Source organism: Bos indicus, chromosome 4 (assembly GCF_029378745.1).
Source record: "Bos indicus isolate NIAB-ARS_2022 breed Sahiwal x Tharparkar chromosome 4, NIAB-ARS_B.indTharparkar_mat_pri_1.0, whole genome shotgun sequence".
NCBI lineage: Eukaryota > Metazoa > Chordata > Mammalia > Artiodactyla > Bovidae > Bos > Bos indicus.
This window is the reverse complement of record NC_091763.1, coordinates 20,725,597-20,740,759: the sequence shown is the minus strand read 5'-3', so window position 1 is coordinate 20,740,759 and position 15,163 is coordinate 20,725,597. Positions and strand designations below refer to the sequence as shown.

Genomic DNA, 15,163 nt, shown 5'->3' with positions numbered 1-15,163 from the left:
TTTGGTTCACTAAAATAAATTATTAAGAGAATGAAAGATAAGATAAAACAGAAAGAAAATAACCTCAATATATAGGTATCAACAAGCTCATTTCCAGAACATATGAAGAATTCCTATTAAATGACGAAGAGGTCATTCAACTGTTAATGGGACATTAACAATACTTCCTAAAAGAGAGAATATCAAAGTGGCCAAAAATGTATATAAAAAGATCCTCAAAAAATTAGTTTTCAGAGGACTACAAGTTAAAACCACTCTATATCCACCAAAATAGGTAAATTAAAAAATATCAAAAGACAATAGGTGAAGGTGTGGAGCAAATAGAACTTTTCCTGGTATTAGCAATCTGGGAAAATATCTACCTTTTCCAACAAATGCCAAACATAATCTTCGACCTACTGATTTCAATGAAAAACAGCTTATTACTGATACACCCAACAACCTGTATGAATTTAAGAAACTTAATGTCAAGCCAGACACAGGAGTATGTGATGTATGAGCCTATTTACAGGAAGTTCCAAAAGAAACTAAAATGGTGATAAAATCAGGATGGTGGTGCGTGTGTGGTGGGGAGTACTGTCTGGTTAGTGACAGGAGGGAATCTTCAAGGAAGTCTACAGTGTTTTGTATCTTGATTAGGGTAGTGGTTACATGAATGAATCAAAGTATAAAACTATATCAACTGTATCTTTACAATTTGAGCACTTTATATTGGGTAAGTTACATCCCAATTTTTTTAAAAAGATACATTGTCACTTTCAATCAACTGAAATAAATATAAGGTTGAAATCTTTGCTCCTCAAACAATCAATTTTTTTGCCTTGCTGCATAGGCCAAATAGAAATATTATCTTCAAAATATAAAGCATATTTTTCTTTAAAGTTTAAATGCTAATATTATTTTTCATAATAATATATTATTTTTCATAATAATAACATTAAGCTTCCTTTTGATTGTTCATGTTGTAAAAAACTGAATCTACCTCCTGCCAAGTTATACAGAACCATCTCCTCCATTTATTTACTTTTTCTTTTTTTTTTGTCAAATATTGAGAAGTGGCAGTGTGACACTAGTCAAAGATTTACAGCAAACACATTTCTAGTTTGAATAGAAGTTTCCATTGCAATATTGTTCTCCAACTAAAATGTCTAATTTGGTGGTGGTCCCCTCATTGACTAGTGACAAGTCCTTTAATTAAGAACAAAAGATCATAACTACCAGTTAACTCTTTGTATATAGTTTTCCTTAAGTTTGCAGAATATTTGCTTAGTCAGTCAATTCCAGCTAAACAATTTAGCAATAGTGTAGCAAACCAGGAATCTAGAGATATGGAACAAGGGGAAGTTTACATTAGTTTAACAGAAATACAACATGTACACAATATCAATTTTCATCTTGGGATTTGTATTAATAATGATGGATTCATTTTGATATTTGGCAAAACTAATACAATTATGTAAAGTTTAAAAATAAAATAAAATAAAAAAAAATAATGATGGATCAGCCATTTGGGAGTGATTATAGCAAAAGCTCCTCATATTACGAATCTGGCATCAACACTATTTAATTACAGAGCACTGGCTGAAGTGCTCTTTAACTTCCTTCTACATACAAAGTAAAGTGTTATTTCTAAAGTTATTCCATTCTATTGCTTAGAGAAAGTTCCACAATAACTTCTTAATGTACCATATTATGATTTCTCCATAGCAGTCACTTACATAGGTGCACTTATTAGAAATTTAATCAGCTTTTCATTTTATGCATAGATGAGTTCTTTGCTAACTATGAGGAAAAGAGAGCCATTTTGCTATATGCAGCAGTGGCTCAGTGGTAAAGAATTCGCCTACCAATGCAGGAGATGCAAGAGGTGCAGGTTTGATCCTTGGTTTGGGAAGATCCCCTGGAGTAGAAAATGGCAACCCACTTCAGAATTCTTGCATGGAAAATTCCATAGACAGAAGAGCCTTGTGGGCTACAGTCCATGGGGTCACAAAGAGTTGGACATGACTGAGCATGCACGCACCCCCTACTTTAAGAAAACATCATAGCTTCTGGGGCTTCTCTTTAAACTACTAGTGCAGCTCTGGAATCCTCATTACTTCTCTTTCATGTCCCTAGGCCTAGACTTGTATCAAGCCACCAAATATTAGGGAGCATGCTATCCAGCCTTACAGTGGTCATAGATCATTGTTACAACTTACATAACAAATTTAAACCTCTTTAATAAATTGTGGTTTTCTGTTCCCCCATTCCCAATAAAAGAAAGAAAAAGAACACATCATAGTATGCATTAGATTTCTCCATTCTCTCTCCCTTTTTCATATGTAGCATGAAAATATTCTATATTTTCTTTAGCATAGAGACTGACTACATTATGCTCATTGCTGCACACTGTGTCTGGTTATAAAACTACTCATCTAAACCAGTAATTTCTTCTCTGCTGCTGCTACTCCTAAGTCGCTTCAGTCATGTCCAACTCATGGACTGTAGCCTACCAGGTTCCTCTGTCCATGGGATTCTCCAGACAAGAATACTGGAGTGGGTTGCCATGCTCATCTCCAGGGGATCTTCCCGACCTAGGGATCGAACCTGCCTCTCTTATGTCTCCTGCATTGACAGGTGGGTTCTTTACCATTATTGCCATCTGGGAAGCCCCCTAATTTCCTCTCAATCCTATACAAAAAACTGTACCCTGGAAACAGATGAGGGCTCTGTTACATAATTAGATCCAGCTTGTCCAAATATAAAAGATACAAAAACCAAAACTACAAACTGTTAAATATTTTCTACTTTTGTTAAAAAACAGATATAGCTTTACAACAAGATTTTTTCATGGGGTAAAGGAACAGGAAAATTAATAGCACAATTTCAAAATTAGTTTTATTTCTTGACAAACAGCATGATGAAGACAGGCAGCCTGGAACTGAGCAGCAAACCGCCCCCCCCCCCCGCCCCCGCCCCCCAAACACACACACACCAGAACTCTGGCCCTGTCCCCGCTGAAGGGAACAATATGAAGCAGCTGGACTGGGCGCCTGTCAGGAAAGCTTGTCCTCCAGAGCTCAAGCTTGCACTTCTCCATTCTCTAATCAAAGCATAGAACTTTTGTTTGCTTTTGAACCACTCAGTCTTATTCTATTGGCACATGTGATACCAGGCAGGAGGCCCCCACCTGGTGATGCTAACCACCCACTCTGTCCTAAAGTTGCAGGGGATCACTCTGGGGGGTCATCAAACTCAAGGGAAGAGGCTCCTGAGCCCCACCCTCCAGCGAAACAACCTAGGGCAACAGACTCCCCTTGAGTATGCATGTGAACCTCTTTCTGACCTGAAGCTTCTCTTCTAGAACAAAACCCAAGTGTGACCAGGGATACTCTGGCCACAGCAGTGAGTCTCAATGTCAGGGGACACTTGCCTGCAGGTAAAAGACATAGATACCTTCACTTTAAGGAAAATATGACATATGACCATTATTCTCTTGTTATTATTTGGGCCAAGTATCTTAAATTGTCTGATGCCCTTTGTTTCCAAAAGGTAAGACAAAAGGTGGTCGCTCAGGGATAGAGAGTTCTGGCTGAGGCCTTGGGATCATCACACATATCTGAAGGCAGCTGGGGGAAAGTCCCGCTGCTCCACTGGGGTGATGACAACGTCTACACTCAACAGGAAGCACTTACAGAAAACAACCTGTGCCCCTCAGTGCCCCTCAAGAATGAGGGGCAGGGCAAAAGGCAGAAGGGGGATTTGTCACTAGCAAAGCCCATTAATAATACCCAGAAAATAAAAATAGAACGTGGGTGAGAAAATAAAGTCTAACCTTTTTTTCTTTTCCTGTTGGCTTAGTCTTGTTTGATCTGCTCAAAGGAAGTCGTGTACAGAGGCCTCGCACCCAGCACTTTGGTCCAGAGTTCTCAGAGGGCAACGGCGACACCTGACGTTCAAGATGGCCGCTGTGGGCTGTGCGCAGAGGTGCTGCGCCTGCGCTGCCGGGAGCCTCCGGCAGCCAACAGCACACCTGGGCCAATCTGCAAGAACTCCGCCCCTCCCTGCTAACAAGGAGATCACACCAGTCAATCCTCAAGGAAATCAACCCTGAATATTCACTGGAAGGACTGAAGCTGAAGCTCCAATACTTTGGCCACCTGATGCAAAGTGTCGACTCATTAGAAAAGACCCTGATGCTGGGAAAGATTGAGCGCAGGAGGAGAAGGGGACGACAGAGGATGAGATGGTTGGATGGCATCACCCTGCTGACAAGACCCCTGTAAAGGATCCCCGCAGCAGCCTGTCAGGGAGAGCACATATTGTAAAGCAGGTGCTTGCGTCTCCATTCTTTGATCAAAAGAGGAAGCTTTCCTTTGTCTGGAAGAAAAGAAAAAAGAGAGAGGAAGAAAGGCAGGAAAGGAGAAAAAAGAAATGAAAAAGAAATGAGGTTTCTCTTTATGCCACCTGCTGTCTGCGTGCTGTCACTTCAGTCGTGTCAGACTCTTTGCTACCCTGTGGATTGTAGCCCGCCAGGCTCCTCTGTGCATGGAATTCTAAACTGAAATGAATTGCTGTGCCCTCCTCCAGAGGATCTTCCTGACCCAGGGATCGAAACCGCATCCCTTGTATCTCCTGTATTGTCAAGTGGGTTCTTTACCACTAGCACCACCCGAGAAGCCCATGCTATCTGGTACATTCCTGGAATTTTCTGCCCACATGATGAGTTCAGATCCTACCTCCAGGACTCTTTTTAAAAACTCTTGGAAAAAGTCTGAGGCTGAGGCAAGGTTTTCATTGAGACTTTTCAGAATTTTCTGTGTTCTACAACTGAATATGATGATGGCACGTCCCCTGCCTCCAGTTCTCCCAACTCCACCATCCATTTTTCCTCTTTGTCTCTTCCCACCCCAGTATCACTTCACACTTGAGGGGTCTCCAATGCCCACAAGGCACCCTCACAACTAGGATCCACAGACATCTTTGCTAACAGCTGTCTCTCTACCCCTAGTGTCTAGGGAGGAAGATGCCCACTGTAAGCAGGTCAACAGGAAGAGAGACTCCAGGAAAGAGCTCCCATAGGGATGAAGAATGGGCTCAGGGATTGTAGAACAGACAATTCAGAGTCCCAGGTACCATGGTATGGTTTAGAAGGTGGAACACTGTCTCTGAGTGGTCACATACCTTTGGTCCTACAGGCTGTGACATGGAAAATGGCAGCTTCTGTATGTGCTGGAATAGACACCCCTCTTGTCCAAGTCTAAGAGTTGTGTTGATCCCAGTACTACTGGACTGGGACTTCCCTGGTGGTCCAGTGGCTATGACCGTGCCCCCAATGCAGGGAGTCCAGATTCAGTCCCTGGTCAGGGAACTAGATCCCACATGCTGCCACTGAATTCACAGGCTGCAACCAAAAGTTAGCATGCTCCAGCTAAAACTCCCACGTTCCGCATCTAAAACCATCCTACATGAGGTAGTTTAAGAAGATCCCGCATGCCACAGCAAAGATAGAAGATCCTGAGTGCCGCAACTAAGACCCGGTCCAGGCCAGTAAATAAATGCACACATAAATAAATAAGAGAATGGCTATCTTAAAAAAGTACTAGTGGAATGACAAAACTTAGGAGGTTCAACGGGGTATTAGGATGTAAAAATATTAACTGTGTACAAAACATCAATGCTGTAAAGAAAAGGCAGAACATTGACAAGAATATTCAGTGAATGGAAAATAATCCTATGACTGATGCTTGCAGGCCATCACATGGTCTTAGAACACAAAGCATGTGGGTTTTGTATTAATGTCCTCCTACCTGTCTTTGTGGAGAAGACAATGGCACCCCACTCCAGTACTCTTGCCTGGAAAATCCCATGGACAGAGGAGCCTGGTAGGCTGCAGTCCATGGGGTCTCTAGGAGTCGGACATGACTGAGTGACTTCACTTTCACTTTTCACTTTCATGCACTGGAGAAGGAAATGGCAACCCACTCCAGTGTTCTTGCCTGGAGAATCCCAGGGATGGGGGAGCCTGGTGGGCTGCCATCTATGGGGTCGCGCAGAGTCGGACACGACTGAAGCGACTTAGCGGTGGCGACCTCTCTTTGTCCCTTCTTCCCTCTCTCAGGATGAGGAACCTGTTCAAAACCTGGTGCAGTGTTGTCCTACTCAGAATTACACTCCTCAAAGAGGTAACCTTGCTTTTTTTTCCTTTCCTCATCACCCCTGGAAACACCCTGGGTCTTAAAGAATGTGATGTCAGCTAGGTGAAAGGGAAAAGGCAAGGACAGGAAGAGCACTCTCTTTCACAGTGTCCTCTGAGAGGAGTTTTTATAGGCAGTACTCACTGGAAGAAATGAGTCTTTCATTGGTGGAGATCTGGTGTTAGAGGAAAATTTGTTGGAGACTGTTTGGGTCAATGCAGTTTGTACATAGCTACCTCATGGAAGTTAGGGACAGTATCAAAATCACAATGGTGCATTTTGGAAAATATGAGGATAACTGAACTGTGAAGATATATTTTTTAAACTAGGAATATTAAATGTACTATCACATTGCATAAATTATGCTGGTGATGGAGGAGAAGATGAAAAGACAGATGTATGAAAATAATGTGTACAATTTCTACTAGGAAATAAACAGAGAAAACATCATTACAATTTCTTCAGTGTGGGAAAAAAACCAACTAAAATCTTAGGTGTCTCCTTCATAAGAAAAAATAGCAAGTGTGTCTTCAAACTCTTTTCAGACATTTAAATCTTAAGGGTCTATTCCAGATTTTAATTTTTCTATTTTACAACCTAGGAATGACTTTTTAGAGATGCTATTAACGACTCCATTCTCTTTCACTAATATGAAATTATAATAATTTCATTGGAAATCACTACTATATATTATTTTATACTTTATTTCTTCCATAATTTTGTTCATATATTAGTCTCATACAGTACCTACAAGACATTATAAGATAGGAAATTACCAAGAGAGATTTAATGTAGAAATAACAATGGTATATAGTGTCCCTACCTATTCATTTGTGCTTACATAACTTTGGAGGTGCTCAAAGGGTTCCACAAATATTGAATCATTAAAGCTTAGTACTCCTGTGAGGTGCGCTTGGCTATTATCATTATAGTTTATTATTATTCAGACAAATCAAGTGTCCCCTGGAGTGCCGCTGAATGGCTCCTGCAGAAAGCATCGGCTTTTTAATATTCAGTATCTGAGAGTTCACATTTCAGCTTTGTAAAATTAGCTCATTTTTCTTAGGATCGTCTCTTGTGAATTACTGGCCATTATCCATTTTGGCTAGTGGAAAGTAGCATAGCAGAAATAAGGCTCACCCAGCTTTTAGCAAGCCTTCTAGGTGAAAGGCCATCTTGCTTCCTTCTAGAGATACAGGGTAGAGACAAAACAGTTGAGAGATGCAAAGTAATCAGTGCATGGTTTGCTTCCCACCACCATGTCTCATGAACAGAGAAATAGAGATAGTATCACCCGGAGATGGTATCACCTGTACTGTGCAGCCCGGGCCACAGATCTGTGGGTTGCTTTTTGGTTTTTTGCTTGTTTTTTGTCAGCATATCCCTTGCCTTCATTTATTTTCTTTCTGTCTCTATACCCCTAAGAACTGAACGACACGCCCTGATTCATCTCTGTGTTCATTTCAAATGTACCTGGTGTTTGGCAGAGATGCTTTGCACTTGTCTTTGAGAGAGGTGTGCTTTCAGAGATATACAGTGGTAAACCACCCTCAACCAGCCCTGATTTCTCTACAAGAATGCCTGGAGCCTGGAAGACTACAAAAGCCCGGGCTGCCTGCAGCTGCCCCTGGAAATCTCCACACTTTTCCTATAGCCCTGATTACCTGTCTGCCACTTACTGCTTAAAAGTCTCCCACTTTCATCCCTTCAGGAGAAGGTGCTTTTAGAGCATGAGCTCCCCTTCTCCATTCTCTGGTCATCGAATAAAAGCCTGCCTTGCTTGCACCAAACTGTTTTATTATTGGCAATATGATCCTGAGGAGATAAGAACTTTCTGACCAAGCCAGAAGGCTTCAGTTCAGCTAGGACTGTAAGATAGAGGCTGTCTAATTTGGTAACAATAGGTCAGATCCCACAGGTTAGGGCTCAGTCCTGTAAGACCACCCCTACTTTAGACACCAACTGAAATCCTGGTTGTGACCTGTACTTCTGACTCATGGGCTTAAAACGGGTCCCCATGACTGCTTCCCTGAATTTAGTAATTTGCTAGAATGGCTCACAGAGCTCAGGGAAACATTTACCTATGCTTCCCAGCTTATTAGGGCTTCCCAGGCTTCCCAGGTGGTGCTAGTGGTAAAGAACCCCCAGGCAAATGCATGAGATGTAAGAGACGCAGGTTCGATCCCTGGATTGGGAAGATCCCCTGGATCTTGGGAACCCACTGAGAATCCCCATGGACAGGGGAGACTGGCAGACAGTCCATAGGGTCACAGAGTTAGACACAACTGAACCACACATGCAGACATACTTTCCAAAAGCACAGCTCCTTGAGGGGCAGAGTAAGTTCTAGACCTCTGGTCTTCTAACAACCAGCCCAACACCCTAACCCATTTCCCAAAGTGTGATACGTTTGTGAACAGTGGAACAGGACGGTGTTTCTCTATACATTGGTAGATTTAAATGTAATGACTGTATAATTTTAAAACAATACGATTTCTCCACCAAACTGTGATATCATGGAAATTATTGGTTAGGAGAAGGCTAGCACAGATAGAATCTGTGGCTGAGGGTCAGTGGTGTCAACAGCAAATTAATCAGTCAATTGAAGAAAGAAACAGAAAATTTTATTTGAGACAAATTGAAGATTATAACTCAGGGGTAGCATCTCAGAAAGCTCTGAGAAGCTTATACCCATTAGAAGTTAGTTCAGTTCAGTTCAGTCGCTCAGTCGTGTCCGACTCTTTGCGACCCCATGAATCGCAGCACGCCAGGCCTCCCTGTCCATCACCAACTCCCGGAGTTCACCCAGACTCACGTCCATCGAGTCGGTGATGCCATCCAGCCATCTCATCTTCTGTCGTCCCCTTCTCCTCCTGCCCTCAATCCCTCCCAGCATCAGAGTCTTTTCTAGTGAGTCAGCTCTTTGCATGAGGTGGCCAAAGTACTGGAGTTTCAGCTTTAGCATCATTCCTGCCAAAGAAATCCCAGGGCTGATCTCCTTCAGAATGGACTGGTTGGATCTCCTTGCAGTCCAAGGGACTCTCAAGAGTCTTCTCCAACACCACAGTTCAAAAGCATCAATTCTTCGGCGCTCAGCCTTCTTCACAGTCCAACTCTCACATCCGTACGTGACCACAGGAAAAACCATAGCCTTAAGGCACAGTCAAATAACTTTTTGAGGCAGAGGCTGCTGCTGCTGCTGCTAAGTCGCTTCAGTTGTGTCCGATTCTGTGCAACCCCATGGACTGCGGCCTACAAGGCTCCTCCATCCATGGGGTTTTCCAGGCAAGAGTATGGGGGTGGGTTGCCATTGCCTTCTCTGTTTGAGGCAGAGGGCCCTACATTAAATGTTGTATCAACAATTTACACAATCCTGATCTGAGCTAAGCATCATCTTGGCCCCTCATAAGATCAAGAAGAAATGTTATCTTTTAAGGAATTGTCTTGATGGTGTTAGGAGAATGTTGCTCTTTTTGGTGGGCAGACATTTCTGCTGATGAGGAGGTTCGGTTGATGCCTAATGCACATGATGCAGAATAGGAGAGAGGAGGCCAAAGGGCAGAGAAAATTTTTTATGTGTAGTTTTCTTGTCTTGCCATAAAATATGAACTTTATTTCATAGAGGGAACGATGGCAACTGCCTAAAGTTCAAGAGACCTACCGTGTACCATTTTCACAGGCTTTGTTTAAAGTGGGGGCTATGGTGTAAAGGACAGTTAGAGGAGAAGGATGAAGAGAAGAAGGAATGGTAACTCTAGCTTTAGTTTTGGGTTTTTTTATTTGCTTATTTGCTGATGTAAAAGTATTCATTTGTATAACTCACCATTTTTCTTTTCCAATGAAGTTATACTAATGCCAAAGATAGAGTCCGAAATGATGAAAAAGTGCACTGCTTTGAAGATGATCTTCCTCTGGCAGTTTCCTTAACTGTGAGTCTCAAGATTTCTAATTCCAGGTATTGGTGTTCATTTCTTGGGAAACCCTTACAGAAGATCTGCGGCATAATGGGCCTGGGTGCAGGGATTCACAAGTGAATTCCCAAGGGATATTCCCAACTCAGCACCATCTTCAATGACCTTTCCTTCTTTTGTGTATGTTACTCACTCAGTCTTGTCCGACTCTTTGCAACCCTATGGAATGTAGCCCGTTAGGCTTATCAATGCATGGGATTCTGCAGCAGAAATACTGGAGTGGGTTGCCATGTCCTTCTTCAGGGAATCTTCTTGACCCAGGGATCGAACCCAGGTCTCCTGCATTGCAGACAGATTCTTTACCATCTGAGCTACCAGGGAAGCCCCAAATGAAAGATCTATCCATCTCTAAAGTTCTTCCTTTCTTTATGTAGATCCAAGTTTCTGGCCTGTACCTTCTCTTTGAAGAAATCATTTGAACATTTCTTGCAAGGCAGTTCCTATTGGCAACAAATTCTCTCAGTGTTTGTTTGTTTGAGCAAGTCTTTATTTCTTGTTTATTACCTTCAGTGTTGATTTCTAATTCACGATTACTTCATAATCTGAAAGAGCCACTGGAGCTCCTGTCATTTAGTCTGGGTTCCATGCAATAGAAAAGAGGATAGAAGAGGACCTTTTCCTTAAAAAACTACCCATGAATGTCATATACAGTGCTTCCACTTACATTATTGGCCGAGATTTAGTCATATGCCACATCTAGGCACAAGGCAGGCTGGTAAAGGCAGTGTTCTGCTGCTGCTAAGTCACTTCAGTTGTGTCCAACTCTGTGCGACCCTATAGACAGCAGCCTACCAGGCTCCTCCGTCCCTGGGATTCTCCAGGCAAGAGTACTGGAGTGGGTCGCCATTTCCTTCTCCAATGCATGAAAACGAAAAGTGAAAGTGAAGTCGCTCAGTCGTGTCCGACTCCTAGCGACCCCATGGACTGTAGCCCACCAGGCTCTTCCATCCATGGGATTTTCCAGGCAAGAGTACTGGAGTGGGTTGCCATTGCCTTCTCCTTGTTGGTAAATGCAAGCTTGTGTGCTCAGTCATGTCCGACTCTTTGCAGCTGCATGGACTGTAACCTGCCAGGTTCCTCTGTCCATGGGATTTTCCAGTCAAGATTACTGGAATGGGTTGCTATCTCCTCCTCCAGGGGATCTTCCCTACCCAGGGATCAAATCCACATCTCTTGTGTTTTTTTGCATTGCAGGCGTATTCTTTACAGACTGAGACATTGGGGAAGCCTCACTTGTCGACAAGGGACCCACCTAAAACTCAGAGCTCTGTAAAAGAGGAGAGTGGATATTCTGAGGCAACAAGATGTCTCCAACAGCAGAGAGTAACATTATTTCTGTGAGGAAATGTGCCATTAGAATCATGAGTCCCAGTAGATAGATGACTAATGCATAAGGAAGCCATTCACACAAAGGGCAGCTAATTTATTAGTACTTTAGCTGCTCTGTTCTTTGAGCACACATAAATCCAAAACTATAATCACCTCTACTGTGTCAGCATGATTCACCTACATTACACTGTTTGTATATAATTCATAAATGACATGTTTGTTTCAGCAAGCATACTTCATATAAAGATTGGCTAAACAGTATCAAGTTAATTTCCATAACCTTAAGTTATCTAGAAAGATTTTTGCTCCATGAAATTCACTACTATGGAAAACGAAACATTAAACTGTCTTCATTTAGAAAATAGATTTTATAATAGGTATGCTTTATGTTCTATATTGCACTGAATAAAATGAAAATGTAGAATCTAAGTTTAAGAGACATATTAAATATCTCTATTGCAAAGATAATAAAGACTGTCTATATGGTACATTTTAATTTGCTCTCAAAGTAATCATTAGCAATTATAAAATTAAGTGTGTAGTTCTTTTTTCTGTAATTAAATAGCATCAATTGTATAATTAAAACAAGAAAGATATTCACACAGCAGGAGTCAGAATTGTACCAGAGAAAGATATCTGAAGGGTTGGGAATATCCCCTAGAGAAGGGAAAGGCTACTCACTCCGGTATTCCGGCCTAGAGAATTTCATGGACTGTACAGCCCATGGGGTCACTTCATAAATAAAGTTGAGGAGGCAGAAATTTTCCTCTACCCATCTAGGTCCTCTTGACTTAAAAAAGTACACAATGTGGGCTTCCCTGGTGGTTCAGGGAATCCACCTGCCAATGAGAGTTTGATCCCTGGTCTGGGAAGATCCCACATGCCAAGGAGCAACTAAGCCCATGTGCCACAACCACTGACCTGAGAGCTCTAGAGTCTGTGTTCTGCAACATGAGAAGCCACGGCAATGAGAGGCCGGCTTAGCACAACTAGAGAGGATCTCCCGCTTGCTGTAACTGGAGAAAAGCCCACACAAAACATAGACCAGCACAGCAAAAAAGAAAAAAAAAACCCGCCAAAATCAACAAAACGTAATGTGCAGGTTGTGAGTTAAGTTTTATTGGGTGCATGAGAACTACCGCCTGGGAGACAGCATCTCAGATAGTTCTGAGAAACTTCTCCAAAGAAGCAGGGGGGAAGGTCAGTATATATAAGATTTTGGTGATGGGGGAATACATGCAATCAAGCACATATTTTTCCAGAAGATTTCTGCTAGTCTCATGAAGCTTTTGCAAGTAATGACAAACAGTTGTCACCATGAAAAGGAGTTTAGTACTTTTCTAGATATGGGGCAATATAAGAATTAGGCTCATAAAATCAGCTCCTGAAAAAATAAATCTAACTATCTAAAGACCTGTTGTCAGTCCCCACTGCACCCCTTTCCCAAGCAGAGTGCCTCATTTCTGCTCTCCACCCTGAACTCCTCTCAGGGGTTGTGGAAAGTAATTGGAGTGGTAGATGAATGAGTACTACAGCAGTTAATATAATAGGCAAGAATCTCTCTTCTCATTATACGTATACAGACAATAAGAAAATCAGTAAATATGTATAATGTTTCACATAGAGATAGATGCTATGCAAGAAAGTAAAAGGCATGAGAAAAAAAATGGGAATTCCATGGTTCAAGGGTGTTGAAAGTGCTTCTACCTTTTTAAACCTATGCACAGCTTATCAAAGAGTCAGCTAGTATTTTAGGAAGGAAAAGATACTGAAGAAGGCAATGCTTTTAACATTGTGATAAGTAACATGAATATTCAAAATGTAATTTTAGGAAATTCCATATTACTTAACTCAAAAAACACAAGATTATCCATAAGAACAAAATTAAAATTAACATATAAACAAGAGTGTAACTTTTAAAAAATTACTTTATATGTGAACAAATAACTTCTGGAATAAAAGACTTTATCTCAAATTCATGAAAGCTTACATTTGAGTGTAAAATGAAAGTGTTAAGTCACTGAGTCGTGTCTGACTCTTCGCAACCCCGTGGACTGTAGCTGGCCAGGCTCCTCTGTCCATGGAATTCTCCAGGCAAGAATACTGGAGTGGGTTGCCATTCCCTTCTCTAGGGGATCATCCCAATGCAGACCGATTACCTTATTTTAAAAAATCTGACTTTAAGCTCATTCTTTACTTTTTATAGGTTTTTACAGATAGCATTTGTTTTAATTCTGAAGTTATTCACAAATTATTAAGACAAAAAAGTTTTATTTAGAGTGTACCCTTTAATATTTAAGAATTAAATACCTGAAACAGATTTGTTATTAGAATTCTTGGTGGTTCTAAACTCTTTGTGGAAATTAAAAAAAAAATATTATCATCAATATATTCTATTAGAATCTGAAACTCATAAAATGAAAATAAATGTTCAACTGTTCATTACAAAATCACTTTAAGATACAGTTCCCAAACTTTTAAAGCTTCCTTTGAAGACTAACCATTTGAAATATATTTTTCCCTTGTCATTCTCAAAGCTATTTTTAAAATATAAACATAAAATACAAATTTAAGGTTTTATCTGCCTAGTTATGAAATATGATTCAGTCATTAGCCAGAGCAGCTTTGTTAAACTGCACTGTTACCATTAAAGAAGTGACTGAACTTCACACTCTAGACCAATGGTTTCACGGTCCGTTGTGGAAGATGGGTGGTGAGGGATTGTGGGTCTTCCCCCAATGACATCAAAGTGCCTGTGTTTTACCACGTATTGGGGTTATACATAAGACTTTGTATAAAAAATAGGTTTTGTAATGATGGACAGGGAGGCCTGGCGTGCTGCGATTCATGGGGTCGCAAAGAGTCGGACATGACTGAGCGACTGAACTGAACTGAACCTAAAAAAAAATTCTGAAAGTCACTGAGCAAAAAACAGACATCTATCAGGGAAAAAAAAAAAAACAACAAAAAAACACCTCATGAATTTGTTCTTCTTGAGAAATTGGCTAGGAAATGCATATGCACATAATAAATCTTTTTTTCACCAAGATACTACAGATCACATTTCATCTAACTGCAGATCATGCAACTTGATACAAGATTTTCAAAACCTTTAAAAACACTAATTCTAAGCTAGCAAAATGCATTTGAGTAATGATTAAAAGTTTAAAACACGTTTTAAGTTCAGTTCAAAACAAAAAGAGTTCAAAAACAAAATAACAAATATTCTTTGTGATTAGGCAATTCTTTTAAAAGTACACAAATGGAAAAATGTCGCCAAATATTTCAGTAAGTTCAGAGGAAAAGCAGCAGAGCAGGGGGTAGGATACCTGAGCTGGGTGTTGGAAAATAAGTTTGGGAGACTAAAGAAATGGTTAAAGAACGTTCTAGGGAAAAAGAATGAGCGAAGTGTGGACAAAGGAAAGGAATGTTTCCAAGGAATGGGATATATCTCAGTTTGCCTGGGACATAAGGGAGGGGCAATGACAGGAAATAAAGACTGTGAATTGTAGGTTGTGGCCAGATTAAAAAAAGATTCCCAACACCACAGTTGGGACTAGGGCTTTATTCAGTAAAAAAAACTAGGGACTAATAGCAACAGAGATTTCAACTACGAGACAGATTTCAGAGATATTACTAGACTAGACAGTATTAGGCAACAAATTAGAAGCGAAGCAGATGAAA

At 40.9% G+C, this 15,163-nt stretch overlaps 1 protein-coding gene across 1 annotated transcript in view; it reads left to right on the top strand.

The window, feature by feature from the left end:
• The window catches only part of VWDE (von Willebrand factor D and EGF domains), an 83,829-nt gene extending 79,776 nt beyond the window's left edge, over positions 1-4,053 (top strand). Inside the window, 1 exon segment of the mRNA XM_070787404.1 lies at positions 3,844-4,053. Coding sequence (XP_070643505.1) covers positions 3,844-4,053 — 210 coding nt within the window.
• Positions 4,054-15,163: the final 11,110 nt, after the last annotated feature.